Here is a 19,042-nt window from a genome sequence, read left to right on the forward strand (position 1 = left end):
ACTTGGAGCGATAGCTACATTATAATGTATATTAAATCACGAAAAAGTAAAAGTTATTACGTACAATCAGCATTATCCATTACCATTGTTATTCTTTTCAGAGCGATTTTTTATCCGAAGATAATAATAAGCTTTATAGGAAAAAGTGACGCCAGTAGAGCAAAACTAAGATCTTTCCATACGTGCTCGCGGAACTCGGTTGTGTAACTTGCACACTGAGGATGCGAGAAAACGAGTCCGTCCAAAAACAAGCGCTTTGACGTCAGCGCTTTTCATAATAATCCTCATATGTATGTATTTAGGATATTCATGGATTTGTAAGGACGGAACTGGATAAGAGATAGCGATCTGATTTTTATATCCATCGGTAAAATAAAAACGTATAAAAAATAATGATAAACTTCACGACTTCGAGTGACATACATAGATGCAATGAAAATGGGTTGTACCTACTACTTATATTGTTGATTGATGAAAAGTAAATAATTGGTAGTTTTCCAAGACCTAACTTATTTTTGTAATCACGTTCAAATATAACAATAATTTATTTAACTGTTTTTATCTCTGTATTTTACTGATTCATTCTTTAATTTTTATTCGTATATTTTATATTTTTGAATTATAACAATAATCTATAAGCCATAAGTATTATGTTTTGTGTTTTATTTCATAACCACGCACACTCTATGCCTATATGTGAGATTTTTTGTTGTCATGAATAAATCAAGGTTTAAAAAACTCAATGTGAAACGTTAAAAAGAAATATCTTAACATTCAGAAAATGGCGCTGTTCAGAGCTGCCCAAGACAAGGATTATTACTCTCAAGTGATAGTCGACGTCAGGGGGACCTGACATGGCATGAACAGAAGAAGAAGACTGAAATTCTGAGCTGATTCGACGCAATATTTCTTTACTAACTGCCCCACTGTATAATATTATCAACCGACTATTTTTGCATGTGCCAAATGGCCTACCAGTCGCCGTGAGCATTTCCCCCGTAAGACACAACTTAAACTGATCCATTAAACGGCGGGTAAGCGAAAATGACTCCAGCGGCAGTGTCACCGTATACGATTCGAGGCTCGTTTCGCGTGGCGGCGAGCTGGCGCTTAGATGATTTTCCATTAGGAGAACACCCGGGCCGAAAATGAGTTTTCACACTATAAAGTCAGGTCTTTATTACTAAATAGCACCCCTTTACTTTTACGGCAACTGTTTGTTTAGCATAGCTGCTGCCTAGAGATGGCCACTTCACTAGGTACAACGCAAAGAAACATTAAAGGACGCTATATAAAATATCCAAATGTATTATTGTTACAGACGCTACTAATTAATTATGCTTATCAGCATGCTTAACCTTTCCCTTCCGGGGCTAAAATAAAACGCGCGTCCCTGTGTTGGGTAGTCACTACACAATAAAAAAAAAACGAGTTTAAATTGGAAAAATACGGACATACATAGCTAATCCCCTTAATTAATTATAAATGAAGTCAAAAATTATAATAATTTAGATTTATTTGCTATATTGATGCAGAAGATTATTGCCTACAACTTATTACAGCCTATGGCAGTATTTTCAGCATATTGATGCAAATGTTTATTGCCTATAACTTAGGGGTGCCAACGATACTCTTGTTTACCCAAGGCACCGGAGAAAACACATAAAAAAACTGGCAAATGGCTGTAATTATTTTCGTAAGCGCATCTAAAGAGATACAAAAAGAAGTTAATCACTTTTGTCCCACGATTCACCGTCCTTGTTAGTGTTTGAAGATTTTTTGCAATTCACTTTACTCAGGTATTACCAGCTAGCTTCAGCTATAGTCATTTTAGAGCTCGTTCCGTTCCAGTAATCGCGAGGTTTCATTAATGTTACAAAAAGTGCTTGAAAATATCAAATCGTGCCACTTGTAATTGCGCGGCTTACGATGCCTATCAAGGCACTTATAAGCTTTATATTATTATGCATCTCGAGTACGTACTCGAAAGTTAATTCTGTTCAAGGTCATATTTAGTCCACATTAAAAAAAGTTACTCGTCTATAAAGCGAAATAAAATCGCAAAATTAATTAAAATAATTAAATTTAATTACGCTGTTTCCTTCATGTGTGTTTTTTGAAAGTGAATTGCTGATCATATCGCTCACTCCTTTCAAGAACGTCGAGAAAATCAAAAATCGTAAATTTTCAGTTGTGCGTGTTTTCGGAATGTCCAGAAAATGCACTGTATCCCAGCAAAGGAGTCATATTTTTAACTTAATATTTACCCGCTGCACGGCAGAAAGTGTTGTCTTTGCATTTTGAATAAAGATAATGTATAATTATTTTTTTAAATATACTATATATTTTTCAAATGGAGAAAAAACCTTCAGGTTTTATCTAAAAAGATCTGTTATACAGTAAAAAGTTCAATATGTGGCTTGACGATTATTTTTAATACATTGTATTATATTTTTAAACTTTAAAAACGTTCTCCAGAAAAATCAAGTTTTTTGATTTATGACGTTCTTGAAAGGAGTGAGCGATTTGTTACAGTGAAGTCGATTTGATGGCCAATTAAACAAACATCATATGCTCGATACGTTTTAAGACAAAATTAATAAGATTTAAAAAATAATAATTCATATAACCTATCACGGCCATCGACCATCGGCCTGACTAACATAACGCATGTGATGAATAATGTATAGATTCAAGTGGGTGAATAGCCCTATGATAGCGGTGTATCGGTTGTCCTGATGAAGAGACTGTTACGTCTTGAAATCGATATACAAAAATCTCGGTTAGTATACTAATATAATAAGTATTGTTTCTGAATATTTTTTTAGTGTTAAAAATATAATATAAAAAATATTTCGAATAAAGCAAATTTATGTTACCATTTTTTTTCACATCAAATTCCATAAAAACTCAAGAATTTTATACCTAAATAAATTAACCCTAGATACTAAACTATCCTACGAATGACGTTGATACTTAACATTCGTAAAAAATACGACAGAATTAAAACGGGAATAAATAAGACCACCAAAGACATTTATTATTTTATAAGTAATAGTAACATTCGATCACGTAAAAATGTAGAAGATTAAAGGTACTTTAGGAAAGTACGCTGAAGCAGGGGGCGCAGGAACGACGCGAACATCGTATTTTCTAGGAACCGTCATTTTACCGTCGTAATTATTACGATAGTTTAGTAATCTAGGGTTAAGAAAAAAATACATCAGAAATACTGAACTTGACAAAGACATTTCTTGATATAAGGCACCAAATTACATTATACCGTAATAATTAAATTAGCTTGGAAGCGATCTCCTGTAGCATTTAATAAATATATATACACCAATTAGGGATACATTTTTCGTTTATTATTAATATTATTACATTATTCGGATTGGCGGATGTTCCTAAAGGATGTAGGAAGCGTTGATATGAGCTCGCAAGGTCGCTCTCCTTTGATTTAACGCATGTCAAGATATTTAGGAAGCGAAAACCAGTTTTTATTTTAATAGGACGCCATTAAATCTGATCTGCCGAATTTCAAACTGGCCAATTAAAGTATCCGAGATATAAAAATATGCATTATAATGTTTTATATTCCTTTATTGCATAATGCGGAACAAAAGAAATAAGACAATTTATTTTATGTAGGTATATTTTTTGATCGAATAAAAACTGTTCATTAAAAATAATTTATTGAAACCTAACACGCCATTGGTCGGGTATACTTATGCTCTGAATTTGCGTTGCAGGTGAATAAAAATAAAATAATCCCAAGACGTTAATACTACAATTATTTTAATTCCTATCAGACAATAAATAAATATATATATATCTCTTGAAAAAAATCGCTATTGATGTCTCTAATGAAATTGTAGTGAATTCAAATACTATGTTTCGAGTTTAATCGATATATCTAGAAGTTCCAAGAATTTGAGTAGTGTAGCTGTCAATCATGGATAGAATTGGTGGATGTTACAAGTGTGTAAAGTGATCTCTTAAACTGGCCTATGACGGTCGTAAGCCCCGTAAATGCCCAGACTTCCATATTCTTCTTCGTCTATGTCGGATGTAAAAAAAAATCATATTATTTTTTGATAACTCCTGTAATTGGAGATAATCCAGATTTTGTGAACAAGTATTTGGACACACTCAAAATGTTGTAAAAAAAAATAATAAGATTATACGTAGCAATGTTTGAAACCAAAATTTAAAGTCGTGTATTTGACGATGCGATGTATTTTCGTATAATTTAAAGAAAACATAGGTAGGTAGCTGCATAGATTCACAGAAAACAAGTCTCTAATCTATTGCGTAGGACTACTGTAAACAGGATAAGAGAGTAGAAATCGCTGTGCAAATATTTAAAAACATTTTCACAGCTTCAGATTACACGTGGGTCATTCGTGGACGAACGCATCTTAACGATCCGTTCAGATACACTGAGAATCCAATTTTGAGCGATTCTCGTTCACGAACGATGAACTGTTCAGATGTGCTGAAACGATTATCAATTGAACCGATCTGATAAAGATCATCTTTTTTTCGATACAATTTTACAATTAACAACGAAAATACTGATTTTAATGACCGGATCACTTCTATGATACAGATTCACTGATATGGATCTTACTCTTCATCTACTTAAATAATACATTTTACTTTATTAAGTTTTTTGACGTTTTCTTCATTGGTTATAAAATGATACTTTAATCACTGAAATAAATAATTTGATTGTCGTAAAATAAGCCATTCTTTGGGGAAATAATAATAGTAAAGGATAAATTATATGGGTAATTAATGCCTACGAGGTTACTATTTTTAGTAAAAGTTCACAACAATGCAATATATCAAAATATTTAAGTTATTTCATAAATAATAAATTAGTAATGACTAGTTAGCCTTACTACATAATATATGGTACATGAAACGCTAAAATTTGATATAAAACGTTCAACGATAGAAATAATTTTATAGCCGAGGTAAACCGGTGGAAAAAATGCAACGGGAGCTATTTTTTATATCTTATCCTCACTCGTAAAAATATTCTGCCCGAAATGCGCTACAAAAGGTAATTCGGCTGGGTTTCGTAACGCTTCTCTGCAAGGGTTTTGGTAAGGGTCATGAACTTGTGGCAATTTTGCCACACGTATCACAAAAGAGACGTATCATTTGATAATGATACGTTTCTGATCTAGAATATATATATATATATATATATATATATATATATATATATATATATATATATATATATATATATATATATATATATATATATATATATATTTATATTTATTTAATCTAACACGTTGGGTGCTGCGTACGCGTCAGGCGCGTACATCTATCATTTCTCTCAAAACGGAATAATCACTAGGCGCGTATGGCTGATAATGAGTCAGACGGCTTAAAAATATCATTGCATAATTAATAGTATACTTTTACAGTCTTAATACAATATTTCATGTCAGTGGGTACTTGATAAAAAAAATCATGTGTGAACGTACATATAAATTGCGAGTTTATTGTAAAAGTAGCTTTAGTTCCCTCGACAACTCATATGTATACTCGCTTGTCACAAAGCGAGTATAAACATGAGTCGCACGTGAATGCTACACACAAAGGGAACAGTGTGTACTAGTATATACAAAAATAAATATATTTTTAATATACGAGTAGGTTTGAAAATTGTGATTTTGTCAGCATCCCGTAATTGTTCGCGATATTTTGAAAGCGTTGGAGATGTTATTATATAATCCTTGATTCGGAAGAAGTACAGGATGAACCAGAGGAAGCCAGTAACTGAAGTAACAAGGGAAGGCTACAACAAACATCTCCCGGTTGGCCTTCCCTAGTCGAGTGTCGGCTTTTAACAGTGGGAAGTCAATTACCTGGAACATGTCGGTGGAGTCGTCCTCCGTGTACTCGACTATGACGGCCTGGTTGCGGCTCAGCGTGTAGGAGATGCTGTGCTGGCGCGCGTCCAGGATGGCCTGCGAGCTGTGGGGCGTCTTGACGACGTAGTGCTTGGAGCGCCGGACCCCGTTGGGGGCGGCGCGCCGGTACAGCACGAACTTGGACCGGCGCCGCCCGCGGTCGCCCTGCGGCAGCAGGCCATTGTATCTGGGGGGAAAATATAGGCAATTTAGTCAAGGAAGTGATCCTGGAGGGATTCAGGATCAAGTTCATCCAAGGAAAGGGTCCGAGAAGTAGGAACTACAACCCGAGGACGAAGAAAGCTAACCGATAAGTTGGGATGGAGACAGAAAGAAGAATAAGTGATGGTGGAGGGAGGGGAATAATATAATAAATAATATGAAATAGACAAAGGGAATAATTAATGACAAGTGTATCAGACATCAATAGCAAGGTAAAGGAAAGGCAATTGAGATGGTATGAGCACATAGGACACAGAGAACCTGATCATGTTGTGAACCAGGCAAGCGCCATGGATCTTTATCAAAAGACAACTAGAGGCAGGAAGTAGGCAGCTGTGTTAATATAAAGTACAGAATTTCGCGTTTAGCAGTTATAAAGTATTTTCTAATGCTGCATAATAATACAAGTAATGCTGGACGCTGCATTACACCTACTCTAGGTAACTAGAAACTGTTGAAATGCGAATATTAGATGGTCAGCTGGTGTGTCCCTTGAAGACTAAATAAAGAGTTCACGCATTCGTGGAAACTTGGGTGTAACAGACATCAATAGCAAGGTAGAGGAAAGGCAACTGAGATGGTATGGGTACATAAGACGCAGAGAACCAGATCATATCGTGAACCAGGCAATCGCCGTGGATCATCATCGATAGACAACTAGGGTAAAACTTAATTCACGGATGCTGTAGAAAGAAGACATGATTCGAAGGCAAGACCTAGGTGATGTAGCCTATGACAGAAGGACCTACAACCTAAGGACGAGGAGAGCTGACCCCAACAGTCTACAAAGACGATAAGTAAGGATGGAGCCAGGAAAAAGAAGACATAAAGGGAATAATTAATAAATAATAAAAAAAATCGGACGGAGACAGATTAGAGATAGTGATAATAGTCATTTTGGCTGTATAAAAAAAAAAGAGAACTTATACGAGGAATTGAATGGGTGAAAAAGAACCCTGTAGAATTATAAATGCCAAAGGTGGCGTGGGTTCACTGTATTTTTGACCAAGTAAGTCGTTTTTAAAAAAGATTTTAGTAATTTAATTTAATTATCCATAATAATAAAATATTGCCGTAAAAACATTTGGGGAATTTTTTCCGACCCGAATTTATGGATGCTAAAAACATTTAAATATTTTATATTTAGCGACCCCCGGTGGGGTGTACTAGTGTTAAAAAAGAGTACGGTGACGTTTTTTAAAAAAAAATACCGAAGTTAAACGAGTGGATCGTTAAATGAGGAGAGGCGGGAATATGTAAGATGTCTGTAAAAAATATGTAACATGATAAAAACTGACGTATTTTCTATAATAAAAATATATGATATTGGTAATCGTCGGGCATACATCGTTCCTCGAGAATTTTCTCGGCACATATTTTACTGTATTGCGGTAGAATGTCATAATAGTATTCTTGTGTCGGCATATTGTATCTCCGAACAAGAATACAAATATTGAACGAAATCACCAGACCGTGTTTCGCCCGGAACTAACAAGGAAGCGGTCTTCCATCACTTTGGATAATTCCAAAACCTTCTAATCCCCTAGAAATTCGGGAACAATTAACGATACTTTAGATCCACTGTTACAATGAAATAATATATTAAAAATGATAATGAATTTGTTAACAATGTTGTGTCGGGTTGTGGTCCCGTGGTAAGTGTCGCGGAATCTTGAGTAAGAGTGTCTCGGTTCGAACCCACTCTACCACAATTTGATACCTATATCTAATAATGAGCCGCTAGGCTCACAGAAATAGTATGAAATTGAAGTATTTTTGCAAATAATAAAAACGCAAATATTTCTCTTTTTAAAAAATAAAAATAAAAAAGGTATCTAATGCGACAGTCAACATAATATATAATAAAATAAGAACTATATAGTTTTTTCCACTTTTGTTTGTTCGACCAGTGACTGGGATTCGTTATTGACATCATCAGACTAGCCTGATGATGTAGGTAACGAATTTTTAACTCCTTACCATTTAATAACTCTTTTCTTTTCAAAACCTTATATTTATTTCGGTGAAAAACTTATTCTTTTCAATGCAAAAACGATGTTTCAAGAAAAGGATCTTTTACGTAAAATGTTACCTGGATATCGAGAAAATAATATTGCGACTTAACCAATACTTCGCCTTAAAATTAAATGATTTTTTAAAAATATTGATGTTATACGATTGACAAAAAGCTTTAAGCACGAACAATACACATAACATCTTTTATCCGCATTTTACGGTCTCTAAAATACTGGGCATACCGTGTGCATTTATCCCTATCCATCGTTAAGTGGAAACGGGAACTTAAAATTCCTGGAATAGTTCTCTGAACTTTAACGAGAGCACAAATCTTTTGTGGGCTCAGTCTAGTTTCGGCGCTCCCGGCGCCGAGCGAGAAAGTAACAAAAACAATTTTGGCTGCGGAAAGATACGCTTCCATTAATTGCAGGGACGACAGCTGCTATCTGCGCTTCAACATGCTTCAGTCATTGACTGGCGCTTAAAAAAAGGGATAGCGACGACTTAACCACTTTTACGGAATTCGACGTGACAGTTGAAAGAAAAATCCGAAATCGATTCGGTATAAAAACAAATAAACAAAAAAATATTTCAATTAAATATATTTACTGCTACCACAAATACGCTGTTTCCCCGCAGGGGTAGGCAGAGGATGGAATGCCACACTCTTTTATACTGACATAATCTCCTAGTCTCCTTCACATCCATTCATCTAGTCCCTATGCCCTCCGATTACGCAGACTTTTGAAACCACCAAATTTTAGGTTCTGATTGATCTGATCGTCCCAAGTCTTTTTCGGCCGTCCTCGATCTGCTCTCTCGCTCACATATGCCAAATATACTTTCTTAGTCATTCTGTCCATTCATCTAATTATTATCTTAATATTATCCGAAATAGATTCCGTATAAAAAAAAACAAATAAATAAAAACAATATTTCAATTTGTTATTATGCGAAATCTAGTGCAGCGATTGTACCCGAATGTGTATAGATAACTTTGTGTAATTTGCGTTCTAATTATTCAGTATGATTGCAACAGGGAAATACTCATTTACAGTAGAAAAAAATGCATTTTTAAGAGGATTAGCGTCTTTCACAGAAAAAAATAAGAAAAAACAAACAAAAAAGGCATTATTTTCAAGCCTGACCGCGTATTGGTAAAGTAGGTCAAATATCCATCAGCGAGAATCATGGGATGGGGAAAGAAAGCACGTCCAGGGCAAGCCAACCATTTCTTGCTTCCCAATCGATACGTTGCTTGAAGCGTAACGATGGGATTGGCTTTTAAGACAGCGGAAGTATCTTGGAATTAAAGACGCACCCAAATTTCTCTGAAACCGTCGGAAGAAATGGGAAAATTCGGTCATTTGACGCTACTCGTGTAATTTGGTGGTAATCAGATTTTTTAAAATTATCATATCGCTCACTCCTTTCAAGAACGTCATAAATCAAAATGCTTAATTTTTAAGGAGAACGTTTTTAAAGTATATAATATAATACAATGTATTAAAAATAAATATCAAGCCACTTACTGAAATTTTTACCGTGCAACATATCTTTTTACGTTAAACCTGAAAAAATAATTAAACAATACCTTTTCTTCAATATGCAAAAACAACACTTTCTGCCCCGTAGAGGGTAAATATTAAGTTAAAAATATGCTTTTTTTGCTGGGATATAGTACATTTTCTGGGCATTCCGAAAATTTACGATTTTTGATTTATGACGTTCTTGAAAAGAGTGAGCGATATGCTTCACCTATAGAGCGGAAGCAGATAGAGTAGTAGAAATTGAAAGTATAGATACAGCATTTAATTTCTTATTCATTTAATTTAATTCAGGATTCGGACCTCACACACTAATATAAGAGTTTCTGCTTAGTAAAAAGCTTCTTTACATATCACCAATAGATGTCTCTAGTGAAGTTCTAGTGATTCAAGAACAAGTTTTCTAAATTAGTTCATATATATATAGAACTTCCAAGAATTTGAGTAGTGTGGTTGTCAATAATGGGTAGAATTGGTGAATGTTACACGTGTGTAAAGTGATCACTTAAACCAGCCCATGACGGTCGTCAGCCCCGTAAATGCCTAGACTTCCATATTCTTCTTCATCTTTGATGAGATGTCAAATAAATAATATGATAGATAACTCCTATAATTGGAGGTAATCCAGATTTGTGAACTAGTATTTGGACACACTCAAAATATGTTTTTAATTTCTCGATTTAAATTTTACTTAGTAAATATCACTATTTATTAAAATCTATTCTGATACGTGTTTCGATACATTCCGCTTCATTTATACACCGTACGAATGTAAAAACGGTGTTTGAAAATGATGCGGAATGCACCGAAACACGTGTAACAATAGATTTTAAGAAATAGTAGTATTTGCTAAGTAAAAATTAAATAAAAAAATGGATAGATTTTAACTTAAGTGACAGCCGAAACAATTCATGAAATTAGATTTTTTGTTTGGGACAGGATTAATATTTGTAAAAGGTTCTGAAGCGGGGAATAGGTTTGCATTAGTGTATTTAAACTCTCTAAATTGAATCTAAAAATAAGATCGAATTTAAATATGAAAAATGTGCATATCCGCAAATTTTCTGTACTTCTGGGAAACGTTTTCGTTTTTAATAATACCCAACTACGTTTAATTCACATAAATCAACGGCATTGACGTAAGAGGTGTTTGATTATTTTAACGTCAAATCGCTGAAATAAGCACTTCTCACAGGTGGCGTCATGAAATCATAGCGGTTAATTGATATAATAATATGTTTGCATAGTATCTCACAAAAACTGTCATGTAACGAATAAAAGAAATCTATAGTGGTATAATGTAAACAAATTGAGTAATATTGTTGTACAGGTTTCTGAATAAACTGACGATTATAATTATACTTCCGCCCCTGAATTGTAGTGGATATCACGTAGTAGGTACTATCATGATAGCGGTTTGTTGTACCATATTTCCGTTAAAGGATCGTATAGGTAAAGAAAATTGTAAATGATATTAATTCAAAAATCACACGTTTGCGAAGAACGATCCTTCTATTGGTGGTTAAGAAATCGCTCACTCCTTTCAAGAACGTCATAAATGAAAAATCGTCAATTTCCAGTTGTACATGTTTTCGGAATGCCCAGAAAATGTACTATATCCCAGCAAAAGAGGCATATTTTTAACTCAATATTTACCCGCTACAGGGCAGAAAATGATGTTTTTGCATTTTAAAGAAGAGGCATTTTTTTTTTTTAATATACTAAATATTTTTCAAATGGAGAAAAAACATTCAGGTTTTACCTCAAAAGATCTGTTGGACAGTAAAAAAGTTCAATAAGTGGCTGGATATTTATTTTTAATACATTGTGTTATATTTTTAAACTTTAAAAAACGTTCTCCTGAAAAATCAAGTTTTTTGATTTACGACGTTCTTGAAAGGAGTGAGCGAAATGGAAAAAGGGAAAAGCTGGTGCTGAAGAAGAAAGGGACTGTGCGACTGGAAGGAAACTGGTTGATAGACTTTCTCAGAAGGATTATATTATCACAGATGATTATTACAATTTGGAGTGAAAACGCGAGTACCTACAAACACGTTTGACTTTTTATTTACAAAAATTCAAAACACGATGTAACATAGAATGTAGTTGATTAAGAATTGAAGTAGATGAAAGTTATATTTAAAGTAATATTTCAAGATAGATGAAGAAGAATATGGAAGTCTGGGTATTTACAGGCCTTACAACCTATCGTAGGCTGCTTGAGTGGTCATTTTATACTAGTGCAACATTCACCATTCTACCCATTAAATTTTTGCAACTATATATATATTATTAATCTCATGACACAGTACACATGAGTTCACAACAGCCATCTTTGTTAGATTGAGACACCTTGTTATTTAGCAAAGACGCATATAATTGGATGTATGCAAGATCCGAACTCCGGATTATTTTTACAAACTAAGAAACGCCGGAAAACGTAATTTCCATTTTTTTTATGCAGCTTGTAATTTGACACGATATTTTTATTCGCAACATCTCGAGTGTTTCAAAATACTTGGATGAAAGTCGTTTCTTCGAGGAAGATCGGAGGTGGAAGAAAGCCAGTCAGCCGCAGGTCCTTCGTGGACTTGCCGTCATATGGAGTTGGACCATGCTACTCTCTATCGTCTTTAGAAAGAATACTCACCCTAGAATGACGAGTTCGCCGTACTTGACGAGCGGTTTTGGTTTCTGATCAGCGCCGCCTTCGGCCGACTCCTCCAGTATTGGCGACTCGGCGCTGTCGGCCGCACTGCAAACAGAAAACAATAAATATTAATTCTAAAAATGGAATATCCAAAGGACACGTATCACTTATTATTTATTATATCTTAAAGACTGGAATATTAACATTATCAGTTCGCTATTCCAACGCCAAAGACAAAAAACATTATTTATTGATTTTGGCGTTTAATTTGTAGAACTCCATTTTAATTTATGTATTGATTTTTAAATCAAACACAGATTTCTTGAGTCTACTAAGTGGTATTTTATTAAAAAAAACACATAAAAAATTAATATTGTGACAATTATTTCGTCTAGTTTTCAAACGAATGTGAAGATTAAAGGACCGTCAGTGCATTTAATCTTCACATTTGTTTGAAAATGCCATAACTAGGCGAAACAATTGTCACAATATTATTTGCTGTTGCTATTGTAAAAAATAATAGACTATTTTCGATTTCTACTATTTTTTGACGACCTAGATAGCAGAGCCACTTCGTTGGAAAATTAAAAAAATATATATGAAAATATTTTTTTTGAGATGATGTTGAGAAAGTAAAAGGAGAGCATTTAAATATTTTTGCATCACACGGGAAATTTATCACTGTTAGAAATAAAATAAAATTATATAATAAGAATAAAAATCGCGTGTAAAGTTTAAATAATTATTATGATTTGTCTGCACTGTGAAACGCGAGCGTATCCATTATTTGACCCGTAGGCGTGGGAAGAAATACTCGCTGATGAATAATTACCTGTTCATGATAACATAATACTCCAAGTCGTGTTATACATCCAATATCCTACCGTTGTATCACCTTGCACGTGAAATGTACTAAATAGTATTCTCGAATGGGTATTCGATTATTAAATTATTATTATACATTAAAATATTATATCTAAAGGAAGCAACATTATTTCCGAATAAAGCATTTTATCAAAGGAGGAATTGTCGGAAGACAATTTTTTAAATACCAAACAAAGCATGATCTAATTTTTTCTTCTGAAAAACTAGTATTTATACTTTGGCATGATTGTGTAAGATTAATTTTTTGCAGTCATTAGAAAACGCGGACGCATAATCGGTTTATTTCCCAATAAAAAATATTGAGTTTTAATAATATTGTAAATTTAGAGGGTTGCTCGAAATTAAGGTAAATGCGCAAAATAGAATACTTATTCAATCGTAAGATATATTGCGCTTAAAATTTAACGAAATATTCCACTTCTGTTGCGTAACGAATTAATTTAGATTACGAAATTACTTCCAATGCAAATTACATTAAGAAGGAAAGATGGTTAGCCTTGCGCTTCATACGGCGGTCAAGTGTAACAAATTTGCGTGTAAAATACGCAATCGAACCCGGCAACCATAAGAGCTCGAATGCTGTAGGCTATAAAATAAGCATGTATTCGATTTTTTTTCAAACTCTAAAAGTACGCACCTGTGTTAGTATAAAGTTCATAATTTCGCGTCTAGCAGTTGTCTAATGTCGCATCATAATACAAGAAATGCTGCACGCTGTTTTACACTTACTCTAGGCAACTAGAAACTACTGAAATGTAATGCTCAGATGGTCAGCTAGAGTGTCACTTAAAGAAAAAAAAAAAAAATCACGCCTGGAAGCCTGAATGTTACAGACATCAATAGTTAGGTAGAGGAAAGGCAATTGAGGTAGTATGGGCACATAGGACGCAGAGAACCTGATCATATTGTGAACCAGGCATTCGCCATGGATCTTCATCGAAAGACATCTAGAGGAAGCCAAAAGAATTCATGGATGCTGCAGAAAGAAAACACGATGGAAAGTCATGGCCTAGGTGACCCATGATAGAAGGACCTACAACCTGAGGACGAGGAGAGCTGACCCCAAGAGTCTACAAAAGACGATGAGTTGGGATGGAGCCAGGAAGAAGATCATAGTATAAGGATTAGAGTAACTGCTAGTATATAACATTGCTAAAAGAATTTATTACCAACGGTAACATTCACGTCATCTATAAATAATTATCACCCACATCACGTGCACGTTCGGAAATTCCGATGAATTCCAATTTGAATATCTGGAACAAGAGTGACAGCCCATATCAGTTGTATTTCCGTATTTATGTATGATAACGTAATCTACCGGAACAAGCGATTTTCTCTTAAAATTGCAGAGTTAATTCAAGACATAACAACGTGATTTATAAATCATCTAAGCACTAACATAAAAAAAAACATAATTTCACTTTCGCGTTTTTTCCTTTTGCATAATTTATGTGCCATATTGCGTGACTTTAATCATTATTATTAAAAAATACAATATAAAAGTAGCAAGGACTTTAAAAGTAAACTCCTACTTTTCAACTAAGAAAAGAAAAAGAAAATTGTTTGAAAATTGAAAGAGGGCGTGTTTTTCATTTTCACAAAAAGGTTTGCTTGTGTTTTTATAAAAATACCTGAAAAAATACAATTTCTATGCAAATTCAATATGTATAACGTTTGCTATTCGCACGGAACAAATCTACAACATATTAAATCGTACATCGGGCACGAATAACTAGCCGTACGCAGAATGTACGCACATGTTTGTCCTCTCAGTTCACATGAGATCGAAGTCCGGAAACTGCACATGCCAAGATGTTCGAGCAAAGAGCAATGAAAATAGAAGTGAAGTAACCGGTTTACTAGTTACCGAGCGTATCCGGTAACTGAAACGTATCTAACGGCAGTAACTTTACTTCCCGATTATAAACGTATCCAGCTTTAGCCCCAAACTGGGACACGGGAAACATTTCAAATAATGATAAAATTATATTGGATATATCTGTCAGATGTATGAAACATGAAATAGTTCTTAAGAAAAAGATTCTCAAAGATGAAACCGTAAACGTATACTTTAGAGCAGTGGTTCTCAAAGTGGTCCTTACAAAGCGACATTTCGGGGGGTGGAAAATTAAAATTGATTTGGGGGTCCCTGAATAACGTCAGGGGGTCGGTACAAGGTTTAATATAAAATAAAATAAATTGAAACATTTTAATTAAAATGGAAGTTATAATAAATAACAATTAACAAATTATTAGCTAATTTTCAAACGAATTTCGTATTATGCCATCTTCTTTATTCTTCTGTATTTTCAATCTGGAGTAAGACACTGAACGGGCAGAAAATACTTCTTCAACGAAATGTTTTATTTATATTATTATATTTTTATGTCACTTTTTATTTACCTACCATTCAAGACATCAAAGTATATCTTATTAATAAATTATTTTTTAAAAGTAAAGTTTTGACTATGAAAAGGTGTCCGTGGGCCAAAAGAGTTTGAGAACCACTGCTTTAGAGCTTAAATATAAAAAATAAAACACTTGTAAAAGGCCACTTTTTTAAGGTTATTAATGTAAAAAAATATGCTTTTTTGTATTTTCTCCTGTCATGTTATTCCATAAAATTAATGCCAAATCAATTAATAATATATTTTAGAGCATTACTATAAAATTAATAATAAAAACAATATGCACTGAATTAATTTGTAATTTAAAGACAGATTGCCCACTTCATGTTTATTGAGTTTTTTTTTAATCTTCCCTCCCCTATATTACATGCAGATAAGCCTTAAATTATTAGAAGCTTTGCGAACTGTTCCTTTAAAAAAACATAACTTATTACTCTGTACGTAACTTCGTTTTATAGGGATATGTAAATTTGTTGATTTTGATATTCTAGCGAATCCGGTCATTGATCCAAGAAAGTGAGATATATTTGAATTTACAGACACGTTTAAAAATGTTAAAATAAATTACAAAAAAATACAAAAAAAACAATCATAAAATACTATTATTATTATATAATTAAACCATATCCGCTCCCTAGGTGAAGCATATGGAGTCCACAAATTGTCCCCAGGCTTTTCTTTCGGCTGCCAGCTCCCTTGCATCCTCCCAAGTCAGATTCGCGTCCCAAGGTTCTGATGAGAATTGCCGACGAATTGTCAGCAGTGGCCTTGTAAAAGAGGCAAGCTTGATTAAGGCTCTCAGGAGGCATGCGGAGTACATGGCCAAGCCAACTGAATCGCCTTTTTTTGACGGCAGTAAAATATATTTTACAAAATATTGTTAAGCATTAAAGGAGCAAGCAACAATAACGGACAAATCAAAAACATGTCACGTAAAACCATTTGATCATAAGCAGGAATCAAATGACAAGGATTCATATTACAGGCTGCTCCTTTGTCACGACTTGATGTTTATTCAGAGATCAAAACAGATAACAATAAACTGAGATTTAAAACCTGCTTATTCATACATTGAGATTGCAGTATAGCAAAATTATATGTTCTTCATGGCAGAATTATTATTATTAAGATATTATTATAGACAATAAAATTATTTATGCTACAGGTAGTTTAAGAGATTGAGATAAAACATTTTTATACATACAGCCTTCTTATACATATTTTTTTCAAATGCTGAAAGTGCATATTAACACACTAAGGACGGGAAAAGTACTTTTACCCGTTCTGTCGATGAATGCTTTAGGACGGGAAGGGTATTTTTACCTCCAGCGCCGGCCTCATTTCATATTGAGAAAAGAAGTTATTATTGAATGTTTTTATATGAATATTTTATACCAATCTGTTTGTTAGGGTCAACATTTAATGTTAACATTTGAACAATTATCGAATCCCGTCGCCAGTGGTCCGCAGGCGTAAAAAAACCCGTTCTTAAAGCACTTGTGCACTACACGGAATTTTACTGTCCGTTTTTTTTACGATCTGGTGTAGCATGAAAAAAATTGGCTTGTGCACTTGTCCGTCTTTCTCCGGATCGGTGCGCGATCACACTAAAGTATCAAACGTCGTAGTAGTTCTGCCGGATAGTAAAATTCCGTGCAGTGCAAGCGTCCTTAGAGCGCTTATGCACTACAGACGGACAAGTGCACAAGCTAATCATCAGTTTTTTCATGCTAACCGGACTACCGGACAGCAAAATTCCGTGCAGTGCACAAGCGCTCTTAGTGTGTTTTTAGAAAAAAAATCCAGTAAAATCTATGATTTATAATTACGCAAACGCGAAATTACTAAAAGGATTATTTTATAAATAAAAACTTGACATGAAAATTTAGTTTCAGTCGAAAATTATGTATTTTTTGGGTACTTATATAGGAACTTTAAAATTAGAAAATCAACGAATACAGCTGAAATAATATATTTCAGTAAGCTGAGTTGATATTCATAGATTTGTTCCTTCATAAAGTAGGTAGGTATAGGGCTCGGCTCAGCTGTGCGGCGGTCATCGCCCTGACGGAACGAGTCTCGTACGTGCTAGCGGTAAGAGGAGGGACCCACCTCGCAGGGACGTTCACAAAAAAACAAAATAGGACAACAAAAATATTTAAAAAAAAATCAAACACGATTCCGAGGATAATGAACAATACAGGTGAAGTAAGGATTCATCGTATTCTATTAAAGCAATGTAAAAAAAATGTAGGAAATTTAAATTCATCCATAACCGCGAGGTAAACCTCAAACTATGGGTTTCAAGTTCCCGCTTATATGGTACACGTAAGATAAATAAAATTGTAGTTTTCAGTGTGTGAATAGTGCTATGGTGGAGATAGGTAGTATTGTTTGGATGCTGTTGTAGTGATTGTCCTGACGAAGAGACGGGTACGTCTCGAAACCGATAGGCATAAAAATTTCGGTGAGTGGTTAAATACTTATATTCTTAATAATAAAAAAGTAGAAATAAAATTGATCGCAGAAAATACCCTTTTCAAATGTATATGGAGGATCATTATTTAGATGAAATTTATCTATATATCTAGAAGTTTCGAAAATTTGAGCAGTGTGGTTGTCAATCATGGGTAGAATTTGTAAATGTCACACGTGTGTAAAGTGATCACTCAACCAAGCCTAAGCCGGTCGTAAGCCCTGTAAATGGCCAGACTTCCATATAATTAATTATAGATTTGGGGTTTAATTTGTAGAACTCCGTTTTAATTTTTATGCATCAAATGTTAAATCGAACACTGATTTTTTGAGTTTACACAAGTCTTTTTTATTGTTACAAAAACACATAATAAAAAAACAATGTGACAATTGTTTCGCCTAGTTATGACATTTTCAAACGAATGTCAAACAATTGTCACAAAATTGATTTTTATGTGTTTTTTTTAACAATAAAATACGACTTAGTAGACTCGAATAATCAGTGCTTGATTTAACATTTAATACCTAAATTCCATATAATTATTCATCTATGTAGAGATGTCAAAAAAAAATGGATAAAATTGAATTAAAAATAACGTGAAAATCGTTCGACATTATGAATTTCGCAATTGATTATCCTTACAGAAGTAATACTAACCATCCTGAAAATGTCAGGGAAGAAGAGAGGGGGGTGGGTTAAATAAGAGGAAAAAATATAAGTTAATAATACAATAAAGACGTAGAACAAACTGTTTACCAAACTAAAATGTACGGGGGATCGAACAGATGTTTGGCGATGCGGGAGGCATACTAGCATTAAATTTTAAATTTATAATATTGTTCCTAATATCAGTGTTTTTCCCCCATTAATCTGAGTAGATGCTTAAAACCTATTACTAT

At 34.0% G+C, this 19,042-nt stretch overlaps 1 protein-coding gene across 3 annotated transcripts in view; it reads right to left on the minus strand.

The window, feature by feature from the left end:
- The window catches only part of Pli (E3 ubiquitin-protein ligase pellino), a 116,449-nt gene that overhangs the window by 51,663 nt on the left and 45,744 nt on the right, over positions 1-19,042 (minus strand). For all 3 annotated transcript variants that reach the window (XM_088258798.1, XM_088258799.1, XM_088258801.1), the window contains exons 2-3: positions 12,372-12,476; positions 5,892-6,123 (exon numbers count right to left, since the gene is read on the minus strand). In XM_088258798.1, the coding sequence (XP_088114924.1) occupies positions 5,892-6,123; positions 12,372-12,476 (337 nt within the window). The remainder of the gene's footprint in view (positions 1-5,891; positions 6,124-12,371; positions 12,477-19,042) is intronic.

Source organism: Brachycentrus maculatus, unplaced genomic scaffold (assembly GCF_059751285.1).
Source record: "Brachycentrus maculatus isolate JH-2025_06_01 unplaced genomic scaffold, ASM5975128v1 h1tg000104l, whole genome shotgun sequence".
Classification (NCBI taxonomy): Eukaryota; Metazoa; Arthropoda; class Insecta; order Trichoptera; family Brachycentridae; genus Brachycentrus; species Brachycentrus maculatus.